Here is a 27,565-nt window from a genome sequence, read left to right as displayed (position 1 = left end):
TCACCTTGTTCCCCTCCCAAAGCCAGGCTTACCCCCAGTAAGCTCATCCTTCTTCCACCATGCCCTAAGGCAGGACAGACTTGTTAAACCTGGGAATAAAATAAGCGGCGACAGCATCAGGCCCCCCCCCGGCAGCAGGACAGCAAAGGTGTTGGTGAAATAACTTTATTTAGTGTGATACACGGCTGTGGTCAGACAGTCCATACTCAGAGTAATAGTCACGCTTACAGGGGAACAGCTAGGAGACAGCAGGGCCAGACACACACTCAATATTATACACATCCATAGAGAAGACAGCGGGAAGTGAACTATTTTCTTTCACTAGTTAACTCCCCCCGGTACTTAGGGTCTCCCCAATCCCTCCCCCCAGGCCCATGACTGGGAACAACACGACAGCAGAGCAGTGCACACCTGCCTGTGAGAAGGGGACGGCAAAAACCTGTTCTACGGCAGACATGGACACACCGACAAACATCAGCAATTCCCACACGACAGGGGTATGTACAGAGGAGGGGGCTGAGCTTCCCGCCGGCGCTGGGGGGTAAAGGGGGGGGACAATCCAGAGTGAAATGGGGAATGACATCCCAGCTTCCTCCTGCAGCCCAGCTCAGCCCGAGGGCAGGACAGGGCAGTCACCAACTTGCCACCAGCACGCCGACACTGGGACCCTCAGCTCCCGCTCCCGGGCTGCCCCCTCCCCTCCCTTGGCTTCAAAGTGCGTGCATTGTGTCAGTGACCTACAGGCGTCCTGCTCGGGAAGTGTCACCAGCCACCAAGCGCTGCTGTGCCCACCTGTCCCACTGGCTCTCCTGCCCGCTCACATCCCCCGTCAGCATGACACAGGCCAGCTGATGAAAATAACAGAACTGGTTTGTTCTCCTCTCTGTCAACAGATAAGCCTACCGACTTCTGGTTAGGACAGACAGACAAAAAGAAACCCAGGACCAGTCTCTGAAAAGCTGTTAACGTAATTAGAAACAAGGGGCAGGGGGAAGAGGAGGTATTTCCAAACCTCCAAGCTGAGCAGTGGCCCCAAAGGTCACTCCAGCAGCACACATTCCTGCACTCCTCTGCGCGGGTCTGACAACAAATCCCTGCCACCGCTCATCTCAGCCTTGGCAACGTTACAGCTTAGCTCTGCTCCAAAAGGGAAAAGGCTACTGCCCCCCGGCTCCAGAGGCCCACAACAAAGGGGGCAGCAGCTCCGTACACTTTCTGCATGCAGCAACCTACGTGTGAGAGCAGCACAGCTACCCCTGGCCTCCTGGCTGCTGCAGCTCCATGTGAAGCAGCTCCCAGTCTGCGTGACAATGAGCACAGAGCCCAGGAAAGCTCCTGCTCAGCACCCATGACTCCAGGTCAGGGCAGGTGTTGTCCCTGTCGTGATGGATTCCAGGCAAACCGTTCGCTTCCGCTGTCGACAGACAGGGCCCAGGTCTCCACAACCCACCCTGAGGATCTCCCTCCCCACTCTGCAAAGCTTCTGGACCCTCTTCCTTCCCCACATCCCACAGTCAACACTCGCCAAGCACCAGCGTTCTCTGGCGGGGAAGAGATTCCAACAGAGGAGAGCAGCCTGTGGGACGTCTCTGCTACACAAACAGGAGCAACAAGGCCAAAGCTATCAGAGTCTGGGGGTTTCCAGTGCTGCGTGTAACACGAGGGGCAAAACAACTCAGAAGTCGTGAGCGAGAGTTAGCCAAGATCATCCACAGAAAGGAGAAACCGAGGAGCTAAGATTGTGTGTGCCCTGCAGGAAGCAAAAGCCTAGAAACAGACAACCTGTATTGTCCAGAAAGGCCAGGCCAAGTCAAACTGACCAGTTTAGAAGGAGCAGCCTTTCGCCGGAGGAAGTGGGGATGTGGGACAGAGACGGGGCTGGAGGGGACGGGAAGGAGTTCCGATGCGAGGCAGCGCGGAAGGCGGAAAGCCCACCCCCAAGCTTTGCTTTTTGTCTTCCCTAACTTGGTGGCTTTTCCATGGCATTCACAAGATACATCTGAGCAGACAGGCTCGAGGTGGGGAAGAGGAGGAGAAGGAGAGGAAGAGAGAGAGTGTAAAGGGCACCAGAGTGCCAAAGTGCAACAACATAAAAATAAACCAAAATAAGAAGACAGGACACTCATTCTGCACTCAGGGCTCATACCATGCAGTAAGAGGGGTGGCCGGGGCTGCTCCCCACTAGTAAACAGCGAGCTCACTCGCTTAGTAGATTGGTTTTTCAGCCCCCAAAGTAGGGTTGCTTAGCCAAATGAGCAGTGATGTTCTTCTGTGAGACTGGCTGGTCAGGGAATGTGCTGCTGCAGAACGGGGCTGTTAGCAGGAGCACCCGCTCTCCGTTACTGGCTGCTCGGGAGGTTTCTCTAGTTTGATGTCGATCACTGCGGGAGGCAAGTTAAGGAAACACAAGGAGCCAAAAAGTCAGCAAGCTCAACCTAACGAGATCATCGCAATAGTGACAGGGACGTGACGAGAAAGCAAGGATACTGTCTTCTTTGCTCTTCTCCGGTGTGCTGTCCATCCCAGGTAAGGCAGCAGCCACACGACGGAAAAGCTGGAAAACAGCAAGAGAGAAAGCTGAAAGCTTGTCAGGAAAAAAAGAAAAGGCACGTTAAAAACCATTGCTTTACGGCATGTTTTAGAGTCCAAATTGTACAAACCTGTCGTGTGGGTACTTTAGCAAGCAAAGGAATGATCACCAAACGCCACAAGAATTTTACCTAAGAAATCTAACAGGTTTTATTACGGAATTTATTCAAACCAGTTTTGTTTCTGCTTGGACACAGCACGGAATTCATTTCTACCACTTCCAGCCTCAGCTGCTTTTGTGCACAGCAGCGTCACAGAGCACAGCTCGGGATCTCTGAGAACAGAGAGGTCTTCCAGCCCATCCTTTCAGTTCAGTCCTGCTGCAAACCAGCCCCAAGTGAGCTGCGTTTAAGCTATTAAGGACCTGCTAGAGCTGGGAAGGACCGTCATATCCCCATAAAAATACACAAAATGGTTTGGCATAATTGTTCAATACTTCAGTCTCCTCCTCCTGACTTCAACGCAGCAGTGACCATGATGCAGACACCACTAGGCTGCCTGGCGACAAGTGCTGCAGAAAGAACCAGAGGAATCACCAGCTCATGATGATTTTCCTTCCAGTAGCTCAGCAGGGGCTCCTCATCCAACCCCTCCAAATTGTGGTACTTGGAAACATCAAGGCACTGAGGCATGAGCAAGGTGCCATGGTTAGAATCCCTTTAGTCACACAAGTTTCACTGCAAACACCCACTAGGCAAATCACGCAACAGTAAGAACCAAAGGTTAAAGTGGATTCAATCCAGAATAGCCAAAAGCAAAACTAAACCCAAAGTCTCCCAATCCCATGGTGAGGTTCTCCCCATCAGCTGGTGAGCACCGAGCTGTTACACTCTGTTTCCCAGCAGCGCAGATGCTCCCTGCAGAGCCCTGGCGCCGGCGCTGCCCCACTGCCCCACTCCGGAACGGTTCCTGAGCTAGCGGGGCCTGGGATCACAAGCTTGGAGCAAGAGGCAATGGGCACAAACTGAGAGACAAGAAACCCTGTTTAAACATTAAAAAAGCATTGAAAGCTTGTTTTTTTCCTGTAGGGACGGACACAGAGTGTGACAGGCTGCTCTGTCCTGTGAGATACTCAAAACCCAGCTGCAGGCAGCTCTGGGCACGCTGCTCTGAGCACGGGGCTTGGACGAGGTGATCTCCAGATTTTCTGCTGTGGCTTCAAAAAGCAGCAGGAGCTTCTACTCTAGCGCCTTAGCAATCATCCTGACTGAACTCAACACTGGTTTTAGATAACAGTGCATTAACGGCTACCAAAAGCAAAGGGAGCACAAAAAATTACGTCTGGCAGCACAAAACAGTGGCATTCCTGTCCCTCAGCACATTCTGGTTTAGATTTACCTTTTTCTCAAGGCAAGTTTGCTTGGCTTTAACAGGGAATCCCCGACTTGATGGGAAAGGGGCTCCGACTAGATAAAGCAGCAAGAAGTGTTTCAGGGGTCGACAACAACCAACAGAAGCAAATATCTGATGGAACAGGAACCCCAAGCAGCAGCTTAATCCTCCCACATACAGGGCGGCAAAGGAGAGATTTCCAGCCTACAGAACAGAACATCGACCTACCTGTTTCACATTGTATCCAGTCTTTGCACTGGTCTCAATAAACATCACATTCAGCTCTTTGGCTCTCTGCTCACCTTCTTCTGTAGTGATTTGCCTGGACAAAGATGCAAACAGAAAGACAGAAAGGAAGGACAGGAAGAGTTACAGATGTCTGGGACTGAGCTGCTCGTCACTCGTCACGCAGGGTCGCTTCACCGGCCACCAGAGGAGACCTCTGGAGCTCTTGGGCTTTAAGACCCCCAAATCCTCCAGGTACAAATGGAACAACCTCAGGTAAGGCACCCAGGGAACGCCCGGGCTTACAGCTCTTAACAACAGACGAACCTCCGGACGCTGCACCTGACACAAAAAGCAGCTTCCCAAAGGGAAACCCGCGAGGTTACAGGCAGATTTCAGAAAGGCTGCTGCTTGGAGCAAGCGCCTGCAAACGCATCTCTGATCAACACCCTGGCCACACCTGTTTCACATCCTATCCTGCTTTAGCACTGCTTTCGATATACATCATAGTCAGTTCTTGGGCTTTTCTCTCACCCTCCTCTATAGAAACCCGTCTACAGCAGTGAGAACAAATCACAGAAAAGGAAAACCAAACCAAAGCAAAGTAGTCCAAAAATCATGAAAACTGCAGGAAAACAAACTAACAAACCCAGTAAAACAATAACAACAAAAAACCCAAAGCAAAACCACCAAAAGTGCAAAACAAAGCCCAGCCACAAGCTGAAGCAACATTAACAGGAAAGAAAAACTTCACAGGCTGCACCAAATAAGAAAGCGCTATTTTTAGTTCAGCTTTTTGGCCTCAGAACTTGCACCACCGCTTGGCTTCTACCCGAGGATGAATGGTTCCCAGGACACTGTATTCTACTCTGAAAAATGTGACCCAGCTCAGACTGACTCTGTGGCTTTGTCCAGCATCAAAAGGCCCAGTATTTCAGCCTCACACAACGCTCCCTTTCTTTTAAAAGAAAGGCAAGGCAGCTTCTTTTGCTGATACCTGGATAGGCACCAGAATTCCAAATTGTAGCCTGGAGCAGCACTACTGCCACTTCCCTTAAACTTCTAAAGTAAGAATTCCTAGTGCTAGGTGAACTTCAACTGTAGCTACGCTTCAAACTATTTGGTGGTATTTTCAACTGTTACGGCAGTGCTGGGCCACCTGTCCCGCACACCCACGTACTCTCAGGAGACCATCCAAGGCAAAAATCACCCCACTGGGTTTTCCAGTTCCACAGGAAACTGCATTTGGATAGAAATTAGAAAGCCTCCAATCTAAATGGCAGGTTATTCAGTTAAGGAGCTGCAGTTATTTCGAGGTCCCAGGAGGGCATAAGAGATACTAAATCATCAAGATCCAGAGCTGGCTCAAGTAGAACAGCTCAGACCTTGCTCGGTTGCTTTTGTAAGCTGATTTCAGGGACAAGACCAATCTGAGGTCTCACCACCCACAATCATTAATCCCAATCAGCAAAACACATTTTTATCATATTTCTAAAGTTCTGAGAACGAAGTTTTACCAATGTTTCTGAAGTGCAAGGCACAGGACGCTCATAATGGCCTCCCATTTGGCTCCTCCCACTAGCAGTGGATGGTGGGCACCAAACACGCTTCTGTAAGAACCACCAGCGCGAAGCCCACCCTGTGCCCAGCTGGACCTCAGCTTTATCCTCAGAGCACCTGCCGGGATTAGAACTGTCTCTGCTCTTCCTGCTAGGCACGGCAAACTAAAAATCAACAGCAAGACTTGGGCAGGGAGAAAGGGTGAAAAGCCCCTCCTGACCCCAGCCCGTGCAGCCGGGGATGCTGGTCGCTGGCTCACACCAGTATCTGGACAACAGCAAAACCACAAGAGAAAAAACACATTGCAAGACATTGTGAAGCAATACGTACGCTGCAGGAGCGAGCAAAGCAAGGTTTAGGATTTAAGATGTGAAAGCATCCAGCAATGGAACAGTCTGATTCCCATTAGGCCCATCACGCCAAGAACCAGAGCAGACGAACAGTTCTGACATGACTGCAAGATTCTTCTGAGAAAACGTTTATGGTGCACCTGTCAGGTTTTTCAAGCTGTTATCTTTTCATCAGACGTATCTCAGCCGAAGGATAAGGGTTTGATTTTATAAGACCCCATTTGGCTGGGAGATCAGGTGTTTGCCAGTTTGGGGTTTTTTTGAGATGCTTTTTCTTTGTATCAGATAAAAATTCCCCATCATTTCAATTCTTCATGTGCCCTGTGCTATAAGAAGCACACGTTTTAGGGTACCTGGCATATGTGAAGATGTTAACATATTTGGATTGTAAGGAATAGTGGCTGACTCCATCTTCCCTTTGCCAACTACTACTGACACTGACCATTAAAATGAAAATAAAAAGATTTCCTAATGTACCCTGTTGCCGATGTATTCCTGAAGAATGAAAACCCCTGACAACATTAAACAAAATTTCTGCTAAATCAACAATCGAGAATTTGAAACAAATGCAAAAGCACAAGCCTGTGGTCTTCCAAGAGGCTATTACACTGGCTATACTGGCTGAAGTGGCATTGTAGGAATAAGTTTTAATAGCAAAATGCTTTATGGCATGTCCCAAAACATTAAGGCCATGTGATTTTAAGAGTCTAATTAACTTTTTACATCTCTCGGGGAAGTCTGCTATTGCTGATCTAGTTTCCTCTCACATAGCTGCAATACCACAGTTGGTGTTTTGTATGACATGGAATGTAGGCTCAGAGGAAAACCCTGTCCACTGACACTGTAAAAGCTCCATCTGCGTCTTGGAACAAGAAGAAACTTTACTGTGATCTTCCGGTTGCACGTGCAGAGTCACGTAAATAGGCTGATGGAAAAAAGTCAGATTTCCTTGCTTCTGCACAACATTTTTGGCTTTATCTCAGCACAGAAAAGAAAAGTCAGACAAAATCAACTATCGAGAAACATGGTATAGAGATATCTGATTTAAGTAAAAGGGTTTTTTTCTGGGTGGCTTTGATTTAACAGAATCTATTTGTAGAATAGCAAAATGGAGTAACTTGACATTGTGAAACCAGAAATGTGAATTTCCTGGCAAGCTTGTTATGCTTTGTTTCAAATCAACAGTTGTTTCAGGACAGCCTAGTTGGGCAGTTCCTGGTCAGGGCAGCGAGGCCGCCCACTCCCTCCGTTACCTCTTGTCCGCCAGGTCAGTTTTGTTCCCCACCAACATGATGATAACGTCGCTGCCTCTCTCTGTCCTGACGTCATCAATCCACTTGGAGGTTTGCTGGAAAGAATTCAAGTCTGTAGGAAAGAAGAAAATGGGAGTGCTAACTTATTTTCAGAGGGGGAGAATGCTCTGCCTGTACTCAGGTGCTTCTCCACCTCTCCCCACACCACATATAAGCGACCCATAAATTGTTTTCCGCTCAGACAGAAAAAACAGTTTCTCAAGTTAATCATCTTTTTGCAGAACTTCTGGCTGTTAACACGTTAGTTCTGCTTACATGTAGTATTTCAAATAACGAGACACCAGAAAGCATCACTCACTTGTAATGTCATAGACTACCACAGCAATGGTGGAGTCGCGGATGTAGCTGGGAATGAGGCTGCGGAACCGCTCCTGGCCGGCTGTGTCCCAAAGCTGCAGCCGAACCTGCTGGTACCAGGCCAGGGAGAGCAGAGAGCCAGGGAGAAAAGAAAGGAGGAAACTGTCCTTTAGAGAAAAGGCCATCGCTAGAATTAACTGTATGCAGCTCAATCGGAGAAGCTGAGGCTGACCTTGAAATCTTGCCCCAAATATCCAAACACCACCAAAGCTGGCTTTTCTGACTCTGTTTATACATAATGTGCTTTAATTACCGACTTTGTTCTTCCAGAGATTCTGCTGTTCTGCAAGAGCTCCGGGTTGTGGTTACTACCTTGTGCTGATATGGTAGCTAACAGCTCCGGGCTGTTGTACGTGTGGGTCTCCACAGGACTCCTGCCCCAGAATATCTCAGATTAAAGGCTTTTGGGCAATTCCCACAAGACAGACATGCAGCTCCCTCGGCCCAGACACCACACAGTGGAACAGCACCCGTTCTCCAGCACCAAGCACCCAGCAACGGGCATTTTCATGCAGGATTAAGGCAATCGATAACTGAAGTGCCAGCAGAAACAAAAGCAAACGTTACGCACCGTAGGCTTCACATGGCACAAGGGGCATCAGGTTCTCCCTTTCAGATAAGTGCAAAGGTCAGAAAAAAACACCAGCGCTATGAGCAGTACAGCTGGACCTCCAGAATGGTGCCCAAACACAGCTCTAAAGTCTGGGACCCTTCTGTTTGTAACAGCGATAGTAAAACCTGCCTGACTGCCACAGTGAGCGCTAAACAAAAGCTCCTCACGACTGGGAGCGATACCATTTCCTTCCAAATCATTACCCCGCACAGCGAGCTCCATGAGTAGCGTTATGCTGCCAGAAAACAAGATTGCTCTTGGCATTCTCAACAGGTTTCACAGGAGGGCAGAGACTGGTTCCCAGTTTAAGGACAGGAACTGGTCAGGTGCGCTCACAAGGCCAGGCGGGCAGCAGTGAGGGAGAGCAGCTGTTCATGCGCACAACAGCGGTTAATGGGGCAGCTTGCAGGGCTACGAGGGAGGAAGTGGATTCAGAAGGACCAATAATTGGCTTGTTTAGAAGAGAAATAGAATCTGGACAGAGCACATGTCTGCAAAGCGTCTTGCTAGAAGCAGATTCAAAACAACATTGTCTTTACATCAGGGTGCGTAGCTCTGATGCCCTGGGGTTTAAGGAAGATTAGGGCTCACAGTTAAAGCAATTAGCTCATACTTCATTTTGAAAGCAGCCTTGGCTACAGTAGCAAGTCAGGGCTCTTCACTACCCACAGCAACTCAACTCCCAGCAGCTGGCCAGTATCACAGCGGTGCTGGCAGAGCAGACTGGCAACGGCGGCTTCTGCCTCTTGCTTCCAGACCGCACAGCGAGCTGCCACGCAGCTCCCCAGACATCCCCGTGCCCCCAGTTTGGAGGGGCAGAGAAAATATAAATAGCAATTTCTCCTTTTCTTCTCAGCTTCCCACATGCTAGCTAACACTTTCTCTCTTCTAATTAAGACTGTCTTGGCTGGTACTTAACTGAGTCCTATGTTCTCTCCCTATTTTACACTACGATAACCAGAATCAACTTACAGGAGACTATCTGAGGTTCCCAAATACAATTACCACTTAAGACAATGTAAATATATAGCTCTGTGTTTTCCTAATCCCACTAGTGCTCACCATCATCATGCCCTCAAAGTACCTGAGCACGTTCCTTCAAGAACACAAGAAAACTAAAAGCCTTTCAGTTGCCAGGAACAGAACGAAGAGCAGCAACAAGAAAAAATGAAGTTATCTGAAAATATCAGGCTATTACCAAGGCCGGATTATTTCTGACACGACTGGAAGCTGTCAGGAACAGCCCAGGCCATGGCAAAATTCTTCCACCTGCCTGGACCGGAATAAAGGCCACGTAATTATTTGCCTTCAATACGTGAGATAAATCAGTCTGGTAGAATTTGTTAATAACTTCTGTTAACAAAGTGAAACAAAGCCCTGATCTATAAAGCCTCGCTATCATCTAGATTTCGTGATAGAATAAAGGTGGGCCACAGGTTTTCCGTCTGCGCTATGTTCTTCACTTAGGCTTTGCCCACATGGGGTTGGCTCACTGGTGTAAATCCTGTCAAGGTATTTACGCCGGTACTTTACCTTAGCCAAAAAAGCCAGGTCAAGTGGAATCAATAAAAAGGAGTTATGAAATAATTGCATTCATATCTTTACATCTTCTGCTAAAACATTCATGCCAACAGTTATAGAGAACTTCCCCCTAAGCTTGTTTATTCTTTAGAAATTGTGGTAGTTACAACTCTTCTAAAAGCTCTCTAGTTAGTCATATGAATCATCAGCTCTCTTCTTCAATGCAATGGGAGTCCTGAACGCTCATAAATCGCTATACAGCTTTTATTTAAATGTACTGTACTGTTTTACCTACTCTGACAGTGTTCCTTTGCTCAGGCATATGAAGTTGTTACTTGTATGACCTCTCTACTCCTCCAGAGGGGAAAAAAACCAGTTAATTTTGAGGTTTAAAAGAAAAACCCCCAAATCAGAAAAAGTTTTCCAAATGCTGCCAATCGCCTTTCATTCCAATCAGCACAGACGCAAGAAAAGGCACAATCCCTGTTCACCTACCTGCCAGTCCTCTGTGCATCACTTCCACAGTTCAAGCTTTGAGCAGACAAGAGTTCTCCAGTTCCCCAGTTTCTGTATTATGGGATGGGGTTACCGTGGTTGTGGGGGAAGATGCTCTGCTACTTCCAGTCAGCCCATGAAATACGTACAGTTCTGAGGCCAATGGAATATCTTAGATCCTTTCAGATAACACCACCACCTCCAATGCATAAAAGGTGCACAATAAAAGGTCCCTGCGGAGGCTCGGGCTAATACCTACTTGTAACGTCAAAGACAATGACAGCAACAGCAGAGTCACGGATGTAGCTGGGAATGAGGCTGCGGAACCTCTCCTGGCCGGCTGTGTCCCACAGCTGCAGCCTGATCTGGGAAACGGAAAAGTGTAGGGGAAGAGGAAAGGGAAGAGCAGGGAAATGGAAAACAAAACCAAAAACTCAAGTGAAATGAAAATAAAATAGAAAAAATTGCAAGACAAAAATAACGTAACAAAAGGAAAGTTAAAATGGAACAGAAATGTGAAAAGAGCCAATGACACTTCTAACTGCATTCTCACAGCAAGCTCAGCGTCGCACATCCGAGAAACCTCCCTCCCTCCACGAGCCCATTAATAACTCGCACACATGAGCACACTCTTCCATTTCATCACAAAACCAAGATATCCCCAAAATACCTTCTCACACCATCTGCTAACGAGGAAAACAAGCACGCAGACCTCCGTGCATCCTGCCGTGTCAGGACTGGCTGTAACAGCCACACCAGCAAACTGCAGCCTACACCTCGCTAAATGTGGTCACTTGGAACCATCCAGACGTTGTCACCCCGCTACCGCTGAACCCGCCGCACAGCCTGACCTCGAGGACTGACACAGGTACAGGACAGGACAACAAACGCCCTCTAGACTGCCTTATCTTGGGCTTAAATCCAACACGTCTGGGAAGATGCTGAGACACAGTAAAGGAAATCCTACTCAGCCTTCCAAGAATGAGGTTGTAGCTATAAGGTGGAACTGTCAGCCTGGCAGTTGGGAGTGCGGATGGGGCTTCTTGTGGCCCCAGGTGACCTCGTGCCACGGCTCCTAGTGCACCGGTAGCGGCACTTCCAGCTGCCCTCGGTGGGAGGCTGCAGGAGATGGTTTTGAAGAACCCAACTCCACGTAGATTCGTCCCTTTTCCCTGCTAGCACATGCTACCCAGGCCATATTTAGAGTGATCTGGCACATGTATAATTTCAAGATATATTATTTGGTGTAAGGACATATCCAATATGGTAAAGCATAGGCCACACTTAGAGGCTTAGGATTCTTCATTTAAAGCACAGCAGTCAAAGCCTATTGCAAAATACAGCTGTGGCCATATCTGAGAAATTACCTCAAGGTCTGAATTTTCCTAGCGTACATGCCTGTATTTCTCCCTCCTCTTATCTACATTCAACACCTCTCTGTTATTTAAACAGGCTTTATGGGCTCTGTGGACCACCTACATAAACAGGAAAGCTAACAGTATATTCAACATCGGAAAGCTAACAGTATTCAACATCGGAAAGAAAAACGTATTTTCTGGATAGTATGCCAGCAGGTAAACGACATTGTGACCCACACAACCACAATGAACCAAGACTGCACTGCTGAAAACAGCACACAGGCATTCCAACCTGCCTTCACAGGCACCGAGCAGCGCTCCCAACATCTTTTTCTTCTTCTGCCACTGTCAGCACCACTAGAAAAACGTTATCCAAGTAGTTTCTCCCAAACGAAGACTAAGCAAGGTCTGTTCCTAATAGTGAATCGCTGTTAAGATGGGAGAGAAGCGCTCAGGCAACTCATCACACATACTGGGCTGAGATTTCTTCAGAAGTGCCAGACCCAAAGCCACACACAGGATTTCCATCACACCACCGGCCCCTTCCCCCCCACAACAGTTCCACGCTTCTCAACCAGCAGTACAACTGGCAAAAAGGCAAGTACTAGCAAAACAGAACTAATGAAAAGACAAATACTGAAAGACAGGAGAGGGATGTGAGGGATCTCTCTATGCAAAAGGAATCTCATGCAAGCTCAATCCAAAACTGCTTTATAACAGTATGTCAGGAGAGTGTTACCAGAGGAGGAACCGTGCCACTGCTGGGAATCATGAATGACTCCAAGACCTGGAACTGCCTGGGGTCTGCTCAGACCCTTCACACTGACAGCCCCAGGGCCAGAGCTGCAAATCCTGGGAGTAAATTCCACCCGAGGTACTTAGAGCAGCCTGCCCATTCCCTGGGATATGGACATCAGCTGGCCCCAGTTTTGCATGAAAGATTTTGACTTCATTCTAGAGGTATCAGATATTAACAAGTACCAGAAACAGGGGAGCAGGTCAGCGATTTGATTTGACAAAGGCCGTTCCTCTGAAGGCTGCAGGGGGATTTCAGCAGCCGCTGGAGGAACGACCAGGCGAAACAGCGCACGCAGCAACTGCTGCTCCCACACCATCGCGCAGACGCCTCACTTACCGTGCGATCTTCGAGATACATTGTTTTTGACAGGAAATCAATTCCAATGGTCGCCTGAAAAGAAGAAAAGCATTAGTAACCACAGCTTGCCTTCCAGCATCTGCAAATCGCATCTTGTCATACAAACTCAGAAATGTTCGCAAACTTATAATTAAGCTATTGAAGTCACGCGCCTTCAATATAGCCGATAATAACAAAGCAATCGGGATCTCTGCACCATCTTCATTTCATATCATACTTCCAACACTCCTCAACTGCACAAGAACCTCTGAGTCTGGATTTTAGCCTCACTTGTGCATCTTAACAGCGATCATATCCAAACTGGCATCTCCTCCCAGGCTACTGCAGTTCAGGCTGGTATGAATTACCATATTAGAAATAACCAAAAGGTGGAGTAAATTACATACATAAACTGCAGGCAACTATGTTGAAAGCTACAAAGCAATGTTTATTTGGGTGCTTCCTTTCCAGTGACACTCAGAAGCTCCATTGCCCAGGTAGTTCTTTCTGTAACTCTCCTTCCATCCACATCTCCACTGCTGTACAGCAATTCTGGTATAAAGACATTTAAATGCATTTACTAAGTTAGATGTGCTCCCAGGCACTTAAATCAAGCAGGTGTCCTAGTCCATCATAACCTGGGATGCGGGAGACAGGCTGCTGATGTAACAGATTTGAGCATTTTAGATTATCTCCAGACTTAACCACAGGCAGCATCACATGTTCTGGAAGGTCTCCATCACAACGTGAACCATTTAACATGAGACGACAACCATCAGCTCCTGTCAGCAGTACTTATTTCTGCAAGTCCTGTTTTCTGCAGCCAGCACACAGGTTATAACTACTACAATAAGTAGAGAAATCCAGAAAGCACAAGAGGATCCAGTTCTAGTGAAACACCTGGCCTCAAAAAAAAAAAAAAAGCCATCTTTTCCTTTTCCAGCTTAAAATTATTCCATTCTAAACCAGTAACTCTTTCTGGCCTGAATTAAAGGGGAACACCAGAATCTTATCTTCCTTAAAGAGATCTGGTATTCCCCTGAAATACTGCTAAGTGCTTTAGATGCAACTAACTCTCCTGAAATCCTCAGGCCTCTTACACATCTCTAGCTTTTCAGCTGCAGCCTCTTCATCCTTACCCGGCTCTTCCCCTGCCAAGATCTCCCTGGCTTTTTCTATCTATAACCTTTTAGTGTAAAAAAAAAAGTAATAAAAAAACCAATGGAGAGAAGATACCATGGGGACCACTTGCAGATCTATCTCTGCACTTTGGACTCAGGTGCCAGAGACCATGAACTACCACAAGCATGTTGACATCTTGTTTTTCTGTTTCCTGAGACTTCCACACCCACCATCAGGCACCCTGAGCAGCGTCTGCTCTTCAGCTAACCCCAGAAACCCATGTTTCTCCCTGTTCTCCTCAAGGCTACTCACATATCTACACAGGATCTAAACCTTGCTTCTTTTCTGCACACCGTAGTTCCTGACATCGTACTAGATGCTTGGGCTTCATTGTGAAGTCTCATCTCCATCTCAAGGCACGTTACAATCTTGATTTTGATATGATATAATCTATTATATTGAACTGACATCTCATGGGGAAATGTGCTTGCCCCAAACAGTTCTCACAGGCTTACACTTTAGTAGCAGGGAACAGATTTATATATATATATATATATATATATAAAGACTATCACATACCTGGTAAGTATTGTCAAAACTGTCATACATAAACCTGGTGATCAGAGAGGTCTTCCCAACTACAAAAGAAGAGAAAAATCACTTTCAAGCAGCAGTGGAAAAAGAAAAAATACCCACTGCTCTGGGTGGTACCGCTGATCATCAAAACGAAGCTGCCAACCTAAGGATATTTTCCAGCTACACCCTCCTGCAAAACGACCAGCTAAGAAATTCATTCGCAAAATGACTGAAATATCTTAAGCCAAATCAATCTCAGTAGATCAAAAATGAATCACGATGAAAACTCTGTCCTCAAATTATGTTGGTATGCATATGACAAAGAATGATTAGTTTGCTTTAAGCAAGCAATAAATCTGCTTTGTTTCTCATATTTTGCTACTTAGGTAATCACCACATTGCACAAATACCAAAACAACCCATGGTGATGGACTGGACACTGTTTGGCTGCCTCTGGCTGGATTACTAAGCAGCATTCAAGACTTGCATCCTTTCTTCATGACAAGATTTTAGATACAGAGTAAACTTTGGTGGCTTCCTTAAAAACTTAAAATGCATGTTGAAAAATATTATCAAGAGACAAAGTGCAGAACCGGCAAGAGACGGGAAGCAAAGATCAGATCTCGGATCCTCTCTCAGGAAGCCAAGAAAAATTCTAAAGCTATGGATGGAAAAGGAATATGCTGCCTAGAAAGGTGGTGAAATTGTGGACGCTGGAGAGGGAGGGTTAAAATCAGGCCGGCCAAACGCCTGTCAGCAGCAATGCGGACCGTGCCTTGGCAAGGTGGGGGAATCAGACAACTTGTGGAAATTCCCCCAAGACCGACAGCCTTGAGGCCGAAGGAGAGGTCAGCAGTGAGAGACCTCGGGAGAGTAACACAGCCCAGAACACCAGAATTCCCAGAAAAACACACAACTCATCCGTGCATTACGAGGAAAGGGGTACGGAAGAGAGGCACCTTTCAGGCAAAACAACAAAACGCGGATGCAGGGGAGGCCAGGGCCGCGCTGCACACACAGCTCCGCTTTGCCGTTTGTTCTTTTCTCTGGCCGGGGCCGCGGACACGGGGCGGAGCGGCGGCCCCGGAGCCCCGGGGCGGCTGCGGGCGCACTGCGGGCCGGCCCCGGGCGCACCGGAGCGGCGGAACCGCGGCCCGTGCGCCGGGCAGGCCAACCGAAGGCCTCAGGCCGGAGCGCGGCGGGGCCGCCCCTCCCCGGGGCGGGCACCTCTGGCCGACGCCCCCCGCGGCGGCCCGGGCGGCTCGTCCCCACCTCACGCCATGAAGGGCCCTTCACGGTCCCGCCGCCAGAGCCCAGCGGCTCCTCACCCCCCCGCAGCGGGAGCCCCGCGGTTGCTCCTCATCGCCCCGCCCCGCCCCGCCCCGATCGGCTCCCCCGCCCGCTGCGGCCTGTCATGCCCCCGCCGCCCCGCTCACCGCTCTGCTCGCCCAGGAAAACGAGCTTGAACTTCCGCAGCGGGTTCCCGAACTCGCCGCCGCTGCCGGGGGCGGACATGGCGGCGCGGGGAGGCCGAGCCGGAGCCGTGACTGAGGAGAACGAGACACCGAGCGCGCACCGGCACCGCCACCCCGCGCGTCACTTCCGCCGGCGTCACGGGCGCGTCACTCCGCCCCGCCCCCTGGCAGGGACGGGCGGTTGCCATGGCGACGGGGCGGTGCCGGTGCGGCCTGGACTGGGGGATGCGGCCTGGACCGTGGATCCGGGTTCCCCAGCGCTTCGCCCTCCCGCCAAGGTCCCAGAGGCACCGGCCGCCCGCTTCGAGCTCTCCCCCGGCCCCGGGAGGGCCTGACGTGCCCTTGTGGCCAGGAAGCCAATGGTACCTGGGGTGGGTTAGAAGGGGGTGGTCAGTAGGTCAGAGAGGTTCTCCTGCCCCTCTGCTCTGCCCTGGGGAGACCACACCTGGAATATTGTGTCCAGTTGTGGCCCTTCAGTTCCAGCAGGACAGGGAACTGCTGGAGAGAGTCCAGCGCAGCCACCAAGATGCTGGAGGGAGTGGAGCATCTCCCGTGTGAGGAAAGGCTGAGGGAGCTGGGGCTCTGGAGCTGGACAAGAGGAGACTGAGGGGGGACTCATTCCTGGGGAATCAATATGGAAAGGGTGAGTGTCAGGAGGATGGAGCCAGGCTCTTCTGGTGACAACCAATGGTAGGACAAGGGGCAATAGGTGCAAACTGGAACACAGGAGGTTCCACTTAAATTTGAGAAGCAACTTGTTCCTGGTGAGGGTGGCAGAGCCTGGCCCAGGCTGCCCAGGGGGTTGTGGAGTCTCCTTCTGTGCAGACATTCCAACCCGCCTGGACACCTTCCTGTGTAACCTCATCTGGGTGTTCCTGCTCCATGGGGGGATTCCCCTGACACTCTGGGACTCTGCGACTCCCCAGCAGCAGCACGCAGAGCCTGCACCGGGCCTCAGGGGCGGGTTTATTGATAACAGTGACACAGAGTATTGCGTAATGCAAATGAACGACAAATGCTGCCCCCGGTGGGTGCGAGGAGCCAGGAGCACCGACCCAGGGACCGGGCGGGGCTGAACCAGCTCCCGCCGCCGCACCGAGGCCTGGAGCCAGCGCAGGGAGCCCGGGGTGCAGGGGGGACCAAGGGAACGTGGGGCGGCTGCGGCCCAGCCGGGGCCACGGGGAGCGGCGGGTGGCCGTGCGGGCAGGCGGCAGCCTGACTTCACTCCTTGTCAGCCTCCTCCTTCTCCTCTTCGTCGTCCTTCTCCCCCTTGAGTTTTTGGCGAGCGAATTCCTCGATGACGATGTCCTCCTCGCTGTGACGAGAGGGACAAAAATCTTTTAGAAACCCCTCGGCCTAACGTAACAGAAACTTAGCAGAGAAACAATAGCCCTGTAGAGACTGGACGTGAGGCCAAGCGCGACGTCCTTGGCTCGCAGGGTGGGAAAGCGGAATGTTCCACCAAACGAAGAAAGAGCTGCATGACTTTTGCTGAGTCGCAGCACAAAATGACAATGTGTGTGCTCAAGAAATCGAGTCAAGAAGCCGACGCTGAGGGGGCATCAGGCTGCAAAGACACCAGGGATGTTAGAGAACCCCGATAAAGACTCCGGAATACCAAAGATGGACTGCTGGCAAAGGCAGCTGTTGTGGAAATAATTAATGCATTAACTAAGTGGTAGGTGTATGTAATAAATACCAAGAAGTGCAAATCACATGCACACTCTATTAGAGGAGTCCAGCACACTGTAATAAAAGTGCCTGCTTTTTAACACTTTCAAAACAGTGTTAAAGAGTCTTTTTGCTGATTTTTCGGTATTAGCTGGGGACAGTGCACAAATCCTGCCCGTCACCCTGCGGGGAACAGTCAGTGTGAGCCACAGCCTACCCAGAGCACACACAAGCCAGGACAGACTGCTGGCTCGGCTGCGGGTGTGATCGGAGGATCTGAGCTCTCGCCTGCAACTTTTGGCGTTTTTTAAGACAGTATTTTGCATTGTCAAGGGAAAAAAAAGGAAGGAAAAGAAATTAAAGTGGAGACAAAGAGATTAGTTACCTCCTTGCGAAAGGCGAGCGGTGGATGACATCAAGGGAGAGCCACATAATGAAAAGCGGGGGAAGCAAATGGAAAAAAAAGAGTCAGCAAAACCGATTCCAAAAGCTGGTGAATGTGAAACGACTTGGCAAAATCCCCAGGGAGCGATGGTGGGGACAGGCCAAGAGATTTCCTCCTCGGGAAGTTGAAATGTCCTTGCAGAGCTGGGAAACGGCTCGGCTTTGGTGTGAAAGCCCCACACTTGCAGCCCGAGTTTCCAGGCTCCAAATCCCAGCGCTCGCCTCCCGTTGCAGGGTGTAACCAGCCACAAAAACGGCTTTTTTGGGACTCTGCAAGCCAGGGCTGGCTGGAGGGCAGCAACCCCAGCTGGGGCTGCAGCTGGAATTAACTCATGTGGTGGGAGGAGAAGAGATTCTGGCAACCGGGAGTGCGTGGGGCGCGGTGTTGTGACCGGCAGCGCTTCCAGCAGCTGAGGGACCAAAACCGCAGGGGTGGTGGCACTTGTGACCAGGAGACGCAGCACTGTGGCTGCCTCCGGGGGACAGGGCAAGGTCTGGGTGCACAGCAGGGGCGGCTGCTGTGTTTGCAGCAAGGGCAGGTGTAAAATAAACCCTAGGCATCTGCAGAACATGTGCCGAGCCCAGGATTTGAATCCTCCTGGTTTGTGCCACCACGCAGGGTGTCACGCTGTCTGCTGCGATGCAGGGGCTCAGGGCTTGGATGATTTAACCTGAGGATGTAATCTCAAATGGGAATGGGGCATCGCAGCCATCTGTCATGGATCTATCACATCCATCTGCAATGGACACAGATGGTTTAAGTGTTAGGGGAAATACTGGCTTGATGTATAAGGAAACATCGCTTTACCTTGGCTTATCTGTTGTCCGTATCCAAGCACGGCACAGGGAGGCGAGGATCGAGAGAGACACATGCAGGTTAATACAGAAATGACATTTCAGGTAATGGGGCTGCTGGGGCAGAGCAGGGCCCTTGGCACAGGGGTGGCTGCATCTGTGTCACTTTTAGCAGGTCCCTCTGCACGGGGGCGGCCTCTTCATCCCCCACGTGCCGACAGCATCCTGGGCACTACTTACCGTCCGCAGGCTTCGGGTGCATCAGGATGACGGGCAGTTCAACACCAACGTCGCTGGAAGGAAAAGCACTTAGAATAGGATCATAGAATCACTTTGTTTGGATGAGACCCTCAAGATCATCGAGTCCAACAATTAACCCACCCCGGCACTACCCCATGTCCCTGAGAACCTCATGTCCGTCTGTCCAGCCCTCCAGGGATGGTGACTCCAGCACTGCCCTGGGCAGCCTGTTCCAATGCCCAACAGCCCTTTGGGGAAGAAATTGCTTCCCAGATCCAACCTCAACCGACCCTGGCGCAACTTGAGGCTGTTTCCTCTCATCCTGTGGCTTGTTACTTGGGTTAAGAGTCCCACACCCTCCATGCTAGAGCCTCCTTTCAGGTAGTTGTAGAAAGCGAGAAGGTCTCCCCTCAGCCTCCTTTTCAATAAACCCTGTTTCTATAACCCCTGTTTCAATAAGCCTTATTTCGGTAAACCCATGCAGTGCTCAGCCCCACAGGCAGCTCTCCCTTACCTGGAAGTGAGATCCCCCAGGATGCTGCAGCAGCAGGAGAGGAGGGACAGAAATCAGTCAGGGCAGAGGAGGGGAGGAGTTAGACTTTGATTTATATTATAATAAGGTGGAAGATTTGTAATCGAGGTGAAGGGCAGTGGTGATAGGGATGGAGCTGTGGGAGTCAGGGAGCTGCCCAGCACCCGGCTGCCCCACGCCCAGGGAAGTGGGCCGGGGACAAGGGGGTTCACAGAGCCAGTCCCTTCGTCGTATGAGGTCCCACAGCACAGCCCAAGCGGACGGTCTCTGTGCCCCATACCCGCAGAACCTCACCCTCCTCGGGACACCATCAGGTTGACCTTCACTTTGTAGGACACCAGGATGCCCAACACCTCCTTGTCCATGCCGGGTCTCAGGCTGTGGAGGAAGGCAGAGCAGAGCAGTGAGGTGCTGGCCATGGGCCACCGCAGACCCCGGCCACCCCCCGACTGCAGCTCCCGGGGCTGTTCCCATGCCAATTTTTTTGCGGGGTGCACTGGGATTTAGCAGGAGAGGACAACACAACATGGCAGTAGAAGTGAGGGGAGGGCAGGTCACTTGGCTGCAACCACAGACCACTTTCTGGAGGTCTCTTGATCCACCTGAGCTGTGATTTACTCCTGAGATGAGACCCAGTGCAGCTCTACAGAGGGATATGGGGGCTTTGGGCGATGGTTGGGGCTAAGCGGAGATGGAGAGATGGGTCTGTGGCCGTAGCACAAAATCCCTACGTTTTCCAGGTGAATGGGGTGGGCTTAGGTGTACGAGCTGGTGGGGACCCTTGGTGGGACCCCAGAGCATCCCAAGCAGCAGGAAGTCATCAGAGAGGGGTGAGGATGTGGCGGGGAGTGGGGGGAGCCCACTCGGCTCTCACATGGTGGTGGAGGCCAGGTTGGTGTCCTCGTGCTTGAGCTTGCCGTCCAGAGCGAGACCTCGCTTCTCGCGGTTGGCCGAGAGCGTGGGGGTGACGGAGTACGTTTTGGAGAAGGTGGAGTTGGCTGCCACATTCTCGCTGGAAGGAGTAGGAGAGGAGAGATCAGAGCCAGCCCCAGCATGGTGGGTGCTCAGCATCGCCCCAGGCACCTGGGCAGAGCCAGACCCCCCCCCGCCCTGCCCTTCCCTTGCTGCTGCCTGGGCCCGTTTCCTCCTTTCGTTCCCTTATACAACCACTTCTTTATTTTCTCCCTGCCGCCCTCCTGGTTCTCAGGGACGCAGAGCCTGTGGCTGCCCCAGAGATGCAAAGTGAGGAGGAGAAGCAGCCGCGAGGCAGCTGCGCACCTTCCCCAGGGACATCCCCAGCAGACAGCGGCTTGTGCTGGGGGGCACGTTGTCCCCAGCCCTCCCTCTCCTCTGCTTCCTCTGCATTTGCTCTTCTAACCCTCAGATTTTTGCTGCAACCGTCTTCCCCACCCCCTCTCCGCACCAATCTCCCCTCCTCTTCTGTTCTCTGGCCACGATGCTGCGCCAACCCCAGCCCCTTTTTACTTACTTTATCTCCTCGGTGCACACAGTCTTCGTGTATTTATCCAGGGAATAGAGGACCACGTCTGTGATCTGATCAACTGAGGAGAGACAAGAGGGAGCAGCGCTGGTGACGCAGCAGAGACACGAGGCTCCATCTCCGACGGGGGGGCCGGGATGTGATGGGCACCAAGATGTGCCCCTCCTGCCCCCTCTCACCTGTAATTTTGATTTTTTTCACAATTTTGTTGGTGGTGTTGTTGATGTTGACGGTCACGTTGATGGGCTCTCCGTGGTAGTAGATCTGTGGCAAGAAGAGGTTCAGTTACGTGAGCAGGTGTCCCTGTTCCTGGGGACACACGTGGTGGCATGAGCCAGGGGACAGCCCCCCCGGTACCAACCTCCTTATCCAGGGAGGCTTCAAGGTGCAGGGGCTTGTCGGACATCATGAACTGCCGGGTGGTCTCCGACTTTGGGGCTGGCCCTGTCTTCATGGGGGCAAACTGGATCTTGCGGATGACGAGGCGCACCGAGTTCCTGCAGGGCAAGAAACTATCATCCCCAGCCCCCCAGCAGGGACGTGTCAACACTTCAGTGGGGACATGCTGGCTGTCTTTGGGGACATCACAGTGTCTCTAGCCAAAGGATGCAAGCTGCAGCCTGCTCTTAGGATGTGGTGGAAGCTGCCATGGGGACAACTGTCCCTCCTTCATTGGCACAGGCTGATGGCAGGTCCTCAGCCTGACCCCTAAGCCGTGCACCTCAAAACGATCTGGTGGTTTGGTTTTAGGGCCATGGGGCGGGAAAGGGAACCCCTGCAAATACCTCTTGTGAATTTTCTCCTCCAGATTTTCAGCACAAAATCCTTTGACCTCGAAGTCCACGCCACAGGCCTGGGTGGGGGGACACACACATATGGTCACTAAGCAGGAGGGACTCAGACCTGCTGAAGGTTTAGGTTCATTCCCCTCATTCCTCCACCACATCCCTGAAAATCCTGGTCCCAACCCCAACCATCCTTCCTCCCCAACCCTCACCCCATGGACCACGTGCCCATGAAAGAGAAGCAGCTCTCAGTTTTGTCACCCCATAACTTAACCTCTTGCCAGGAGAAATAGGTCCAGGGGACATGGGTTGGGGACAGCAGCTCACCTTCCCAACATCATCTGGTCCCGGCTGGAGGGTGACCGAGCAGGGCAGGTTGGGGGCAATCTGGGCAGAAAAGACAGGAAAAAGCAAATTAAGAGAGATGAGCCCTGGTGCACCCCATGGAGCTGTGTGTTCAGGAAGGGCTGAACCCCCAGTACCTCGAAGGTGAAGGGGTAGGCATTCTCCCCAAGCTTCTTCAGCAGCTTCTCCTGCAAAGGAGTGAGGGTTTTGGGTGTTTGGTCCGGCACTGGTGGGAAGATCTGGGTGGTCAGGACATAAAGGTCCTTCCTGAAGGTCAACCCGATCACGTCGAGGTCGTCTCGGCCGTAGCGGAACGCACAAGTCAGCGTCACATACACTGAATCCAGAAGGAGATGGAGTGGAGCGGGGTTAGGGAAGGGTGACGTAAAGGGAAGGCATGGCAGGAAAGGTGTTGAATAAAGAGAAAGGAAAGAAAAATTACTTTAATAACTCTTTAGGAGAAGTATGACTCTGCTATCAGGACCCGGACCTCAAACACTAAGTATAAAGTTAACAAGATTCATCATAAAATCATAGAATATGCTGAGTTGATCCCACAAGGATCACTGAGTCCAGCTCCTGTCCCTGCATAGGACAACCCCAAAATTCACACCATGTGTCTGAGGGTGTTGTTGTGCCTTTCTGCAAGGCACGGGCAGCTTCAGAGCCGGTGCCCCAGGTGGAAGAGATGAGGAGAAAGAGACCGCCTTCCCCTCCATGTCAGTGCCACGGCCCTGATGGATGACCAGCTGTAGACAACCCATTGCAGTTTTGACTTGAGTGCTGTCCCCGGTTACTTGGCAGCTTTGTACCAGTTTCCATCCCTTCCCCTTAGAACGTGGGGTTTTGTGTCTTAATATAATACCTTTTCTGTCCTTTAGGTACTCTGGGTCAATCAGGCAGACTCCATCTGCAATTAAACAGAGAAAGGCCAGTGAGCTCAGCCATGAGGAAGACCTTTGCAAAAATACAGTGCTTTTTAAGCTCAAATCATCTGCTCATCAGCTGGGAAGGTGACTGAGGGGAGCTGCCGGTCAGGGCAGCAGCAATGCCTCCTCCAGCACCTCCACCGGCAGCACGGCCAGGTTGTTTTGCAAAGGGACTTTATCCATTTCCCCACCATTTTCCTTTAGGGTATTTGCAGGAAAACAGGATGTTTGCTCTCCAGAGCTGTCCTTGCTCCCCCTGCTCCAGCAGGAAGCAGAAACAGCAGCCACGGGCACAGGGACCAGCCCCCCCAGCTGCTCGCTGCCCCCACAACCCCCTGCACAGTGGGCACAGCCCCACTCACCTACAGCATCCACTGTCTCCACATGATCCACGAAGTCTCTCTTCCCCAGGTAGATGGACAGCTGGAGGCAGCACAGCCAAAGGAGAGAAGGGAACGGATTAGAGTTTGCTATTGAATTGGCCAAAATTTTCAAGCCCTGGGTGGTGTCGTGGGTCTTGTTAACCCTGTCATTAGCATGTCAGCCCCAGACATCGCATCTGAGGGTTTGTAGAGGTCCCATCTCTGTGTCCATGGACTCACCTTGGTGTTGGGGCTGGTCTTCTTGAACACCCTGCGGAGGAAGCACAGACAGACGGGTTGGGAACACCCAGGACAAGGCTGGATGCGGCACAGCGTGGGGCAGGGAGGGATGGGGGACATTCCTCTCCCTGGGGCAAGGAGCGGGGGGCATCCCTGCAAGCGTGGTGCATCTCCAAGAGCTGCGCCAGAGGGTGCGTGGGATGTCCTGGCCTTAGGGAGCTGCGTGTCCTGCAAACTCAGAGCCAAACTGGCTGCCCCAAGGGATGTCCTGCTCCTGAGCTCAGCGCATGCCCATCGAGGAAGGGGCTTCTTAAGGGCAAGCGAGAAAGCACAGACACGCGGAAGAAAAGAGACGGTGCTTTGGTGGCTCCACGATGGCTCATTCCATCCTACATTCTGGCCCATGGGGACAGCGGGTGGGGGAAAAAAGGGGTCTCATTGTCTCCATCTTCTCCTGCCCTGCAGCACCCTTGCTCCATCCCAATCTAAAAAAAAAAATGTTTATATGTATACATATATACTTATATAGATAAACACACTTACTTTGCTCCGTCTGCCATTTTAATTCAGCAGCTGCGCAGGCAGGGATCTGTGGGGAGAGATGGAGGGGAAGCGATGAGGTGGGGGGGAAGGGGCAGTGCCCACCATCGCCAGCCAACGGGACAGAATCCATCACCAAAAAGGCAAAGAGGAGGAGGTGGAAGAGAAAAAGGGAGAGCAGTGCCCCAGGCAGGACAGGGTTTGAAAAATAAGAAGCACAGGGGTGACTCCAAAGAGAGTGAGTTCAAGGCTTGGAAACACAAGGAAATGAACAAAAAGGCTTATGGAGTTTCAGTTTTATGATTTTTTTCTTGTCTGCAGGAAATTGGCTGTTGTGGCTTAGGGGAAGGAATGGGCTCATTTTGTTCCATCACTCAGGGGAGAGCGAGGAAACTACGGGCAGCTCAGTCCATGGCAGCTCAACCTCCCCATGGGCAGAGTGATTTTGGGGTGCATGGCCCCGACTGATGGTCCTTCCGTCCCTGTATGGGGGTATAGTGGAAGATTTGGCGAGGAGATTAGTTAAATGTAAATACGCTCAAGTGACTTGCACCTGTCTGTAGAAAAAGCACATACATCACACTAATTGTTGTACTGACCTTGTGTGCTTGATGAGCCTCTATGTTAGATAACACAGGCGCCTCCAGGTGCCCTGCCACTATGTGTGAGATTCCTGCTTTGTTGTGAGAAAGAGCAGGAGGCTGTGCCTGCCTGGAGCTGTGAAATACAGGTGAGCTCAGCAGGCCCAGTGACCTTCCAGCAGGGTGAACTGACCAGCTCTTGTGTCCCCTCTGCTGTCACCTCTGCTGGGAGCTCAGGTGTGGCTTTGGAGATCCCCCAGAAGAGAGGGAACTAAAATCAAACTTGCTCTTTGCAATGCATTCCTGGCCTCTGGCTCTTCTTGCGACGTGCCTGCATGTGTGTCCGCAGTCCCCATCTCTGTCCAGCAGCCCCAGAGCCAGCGCCCAGCCCCGTGCTGCCCACTTTTGGCTTGATCGAGCCTGGCAGCCCGAATTAAAACGTAAATATCACACTGATCACCAGCTGATTCGCCAAGAGATTAGACAGGATGAGCTCAGCTTCTTAAAGTTAGGCAGCTCGGACATTAGCAAAGCTTAAACCCAGGTAGGATTTTAAGCCCCAGGGTTGTGTGGGCAGAGTTGCCTCTTTACGCAACCACAGAGACAGAATCACAGAATCATAAAGTCATAGAATCACACAGTCATTTCAGTTGGAAGAGACCCTGAAGACCATCGAGTCCAACCATTACCCCACCCCTGGCACTTCCCCATGTCCTGAGAACCTCATGTCCGTCTGTCCAACCCTCCAGGGCTGGTGACTCCAGCACTGCCCTGGGCAGCCTGTTCCAATGCCCCACAGCCCTTTGGGGAAGAAATTGTTCCCCAGATCCAACCTCAACCTTCCCTGGCGCAACTTGAGGCCATTTTCTCTTGTCCTATCCCTTGTTACTTGGGAGAAGAGAAGCTGGGGAGGAAAAAGAAGTTGATATGGGGCATGGGAGGTTATCCTCTTTCCCACAGGAAAACAAGGGATTAATCCCAAACACGCAATCTTTGGTGCCCTCCAGTGCTGTGGGATGTGAAGCTCGGGCACCCTCACCTGCTGGGTTTCTTGGGCAGCAGCAAGAGGAGATGGGAAGGGAGCGGGAGCAGAGCGGTGCCGCGGGCTGAGCCTTCTCCAGAGCCCGAGCACCGGGGACGAGGTGATGAAAAGTGAAGGAGAGAAGAGCAGAACCCCTGTCCATCTCCCGAACCCCAGAGCAGGGGACTCGGACCCCTCCTGACCTGGTTTAGCTCTCCTATGCTGACGCCTCCACCCATGCCCTGGGGCTTGGCCATGCCGAAATCCTTTTGGCCACATTTTTCCCCTCTCAACCCCAAAACACCCTCCTTTCAGCCACCATCCTGCAACAACATCCCTGCCCCAAAGCATTATACAAACCAGCGGAGCCCATGCCCCATAGTGCTGACAGGGCCCAGGCAGAACTCACCTATCAGGTGGACAGACAGACAGATGCTCTCCTTCTCCCAGCACGTTCCAGTGCAACCCAGTCACTATGGGGCTGCTCGCAGTCTTGCTGCTTCTTATACCCACCCTGGGCAGTCCCTCCCCTGGCATCTGATCCCAGGGTGTGTGTGTATGTGCTTCGTGGGAGAGGGACTTTGGGGATGAATCCTATTAGTTTATTAGTCGGAGAGACGCTTCGTGAGTAAGAGTGGGCTATAAATACGGCTGCGGCTGGAGCCCTGAGAAAGCAGCTTAGGGAAGATTGGCAAAGCGGGCTTAGGAGGAAGGTGACGGTAATTGAGGTGGAAGCTCTGCTCCTGGTGGGCAGGGACATGGACACAGATTCCCATAGGGACTCTCTACAACTGCTCCCATGGCAAGTGGCACGAGGGTGGATGGAGATGGCAGAGGGGCGGGAGGGACCGGATGGGTTTTATCCCTCCCTTACGCACTTTGCTGGATGTGGAACAGATGGACGGGAGGTGCAGGCAGCTTCATGCGTGTCCAACGTCTGGCTGGTCACCCAGAGGTGACCTGTGGTGGCCCAGGGCACACAGGACGCCCTCGCCACGAGGATGCTGATGTACAAGATGATGGGGTGCGGGGCTTTGCTCCCCCCAGTGCAGCAGGGAAGGGACAGCCACCCCTTGGTAGTGGGACATGGACCCACCACCTTCCCCCAGCACTGCTTGCTGGGCGATCTGCTCAGCCTTGCATCATTTCGTAACATCACAGCCTGGCCTTGCCTGACCCGATTAGCACATCATTAATTCGAGGTTTGCTGCTGCAAATAGAAAACTGTTGGAAGCACAGAGTGGATTTGCCGTACAGCCAGGAGAGAAGCACTCACCGCTGCCATCCTTCCGCAGGTGCTGGTCCCGGGGCCAGGGGACAGAGCCCAGGTCAGCCTGGGGACAGCCTGAAGACTGCTCCAGCAAGGCCCTACTCATCTTCCTCACCTCCAGCATCTCCCAAGCCCTCGCTTGCCTGGCCAGACCCTTCACTTTGAGCACCACACACTTGGTTCAAGCTCAGCATACCAAGTCACAGCATGCCTCTCACTGCTGTGCCTCCATCCCAGAGGTGCCAACAACACCCTGGATCAGCAAAACCACCTTTATCACCTGAGTAC

General features: G+C 51.5%; 2 protein-coding genes across 12 annotated transcripts; both read right to left on the bottom strand.

Moving 5' to 3' along the window:
• Positions 1 to 149: 149 nt before the first annotated feature.
• Positions 150 to 16,176, bottom strand: LOC102086055 (ras-related protein Rab-6A). Of its 10 annotated transcripts, none has more exons than XM_065077361.1 (9): positions 15,983 to 16,164; positions 14,550 to 14,608; positions 12,849 to 12,902; positions 10,615 to 10,720; positions 7,668 to 7,776; positions 7,310 to 7,421; positions 4,150 to 4,243; positions 2,488 to 2,554; positions 150 to 2,381 (listed from the first exon to the last, which is right to left on the bottom strand). In XM_065077361.1, the coding sequence occupies exons 2-9, from the start codon at positions 14,573 to 14,575 to the stop codon at positions 2,317 to 2,319; spliced, it is 633 nt and encodes a 210-aa protein (XP_064933433.1). In that variant the 5' UTR covers positions 14,576 to 14,608; positions 15,983 to 16,164; the 3' UTR covers positions 150 to 2,316. The 10 variants fall into 10 exon arrangements, with proteins under 10 accessions (XP_064933433.1, XP_064933434.1, XP_005509407.1 ...); XM_065077362.1 differs by having other exon boundaries at positions 7,668 to 7,773; XM_005509350.4 differs by lacking the exon at positions 15,983 to 16,164 and adding an exon at positions 15,506 to 15,696.
• Positions 16,177 to 19,026: 2,850 nt separating this feature from the next.
• ARR3 (arrestin 3) lies at positions 19,027 to 26,519 on the bottom strand. 2 transcript variants are annotated; one of them, XM_065077356.1, is made up of 15 exons: positions 26,417 to 26,519; positions 24,409 to 24,454; positions 23,866 to 23,896; positions 23,626 to 23,686; positions 23,200 to 23,244; positions 22,472 to 22,671; positions 22,317 to 22,376; positions 21,990 to 22,057; positions 21,566 to 21,701; positions 21,384 to 21,468; positions 21,193 to 21,265; positions 20,578 to 20,715; positions 19,998 to 20,081; positions 19,686 to 19,709; positions 19,027 to 19,224 (listed from the first exon to the last, which is right to left on the bottom strand). In XM_065077356.1, the coding sequence occupies exons 2-15, from the start codon at positions 24,423 to 24,425 to the stop codon at positions 19,164 to 19,166; spliced, it is 1,083 nt and encodes a 360-aa protein (XP_064933428.1). In that variant the 5' UTR covers positions 24,426 to 24,454; positions 26,417 to 26,519; the 3' UTR covers positions 19,027 to 19,163. The 2 variants fall into 2 exon arrangements, with proteins under 2 accessions (XP_064933428.1, XP_064933429.1); XM_065077357.1 differs by lacking the exon at positions 19,686 to 19,709.
• Between the last annotated feature and the right edge of the window lie 1,046 nt (positions 26,520 to 27,565).

This window comes from Columba livia, chromosome 12 (genome assembly GCF_036013475.1).
Source record: "Columba livia isolate bColLiv1 breed racing homer chromosome 12, bColLiv1.pat.W.v2, whole genome shotgun sequence".
NCBI classification, from domain to species: Eukaryota; Metazoa; Chordata; class Aves; order Columbiformes; family Columbidae; genus Columba; species Columba livia.
This window is presented reverse-complemented; position numbering and strand designations above follow the sequence as displayed.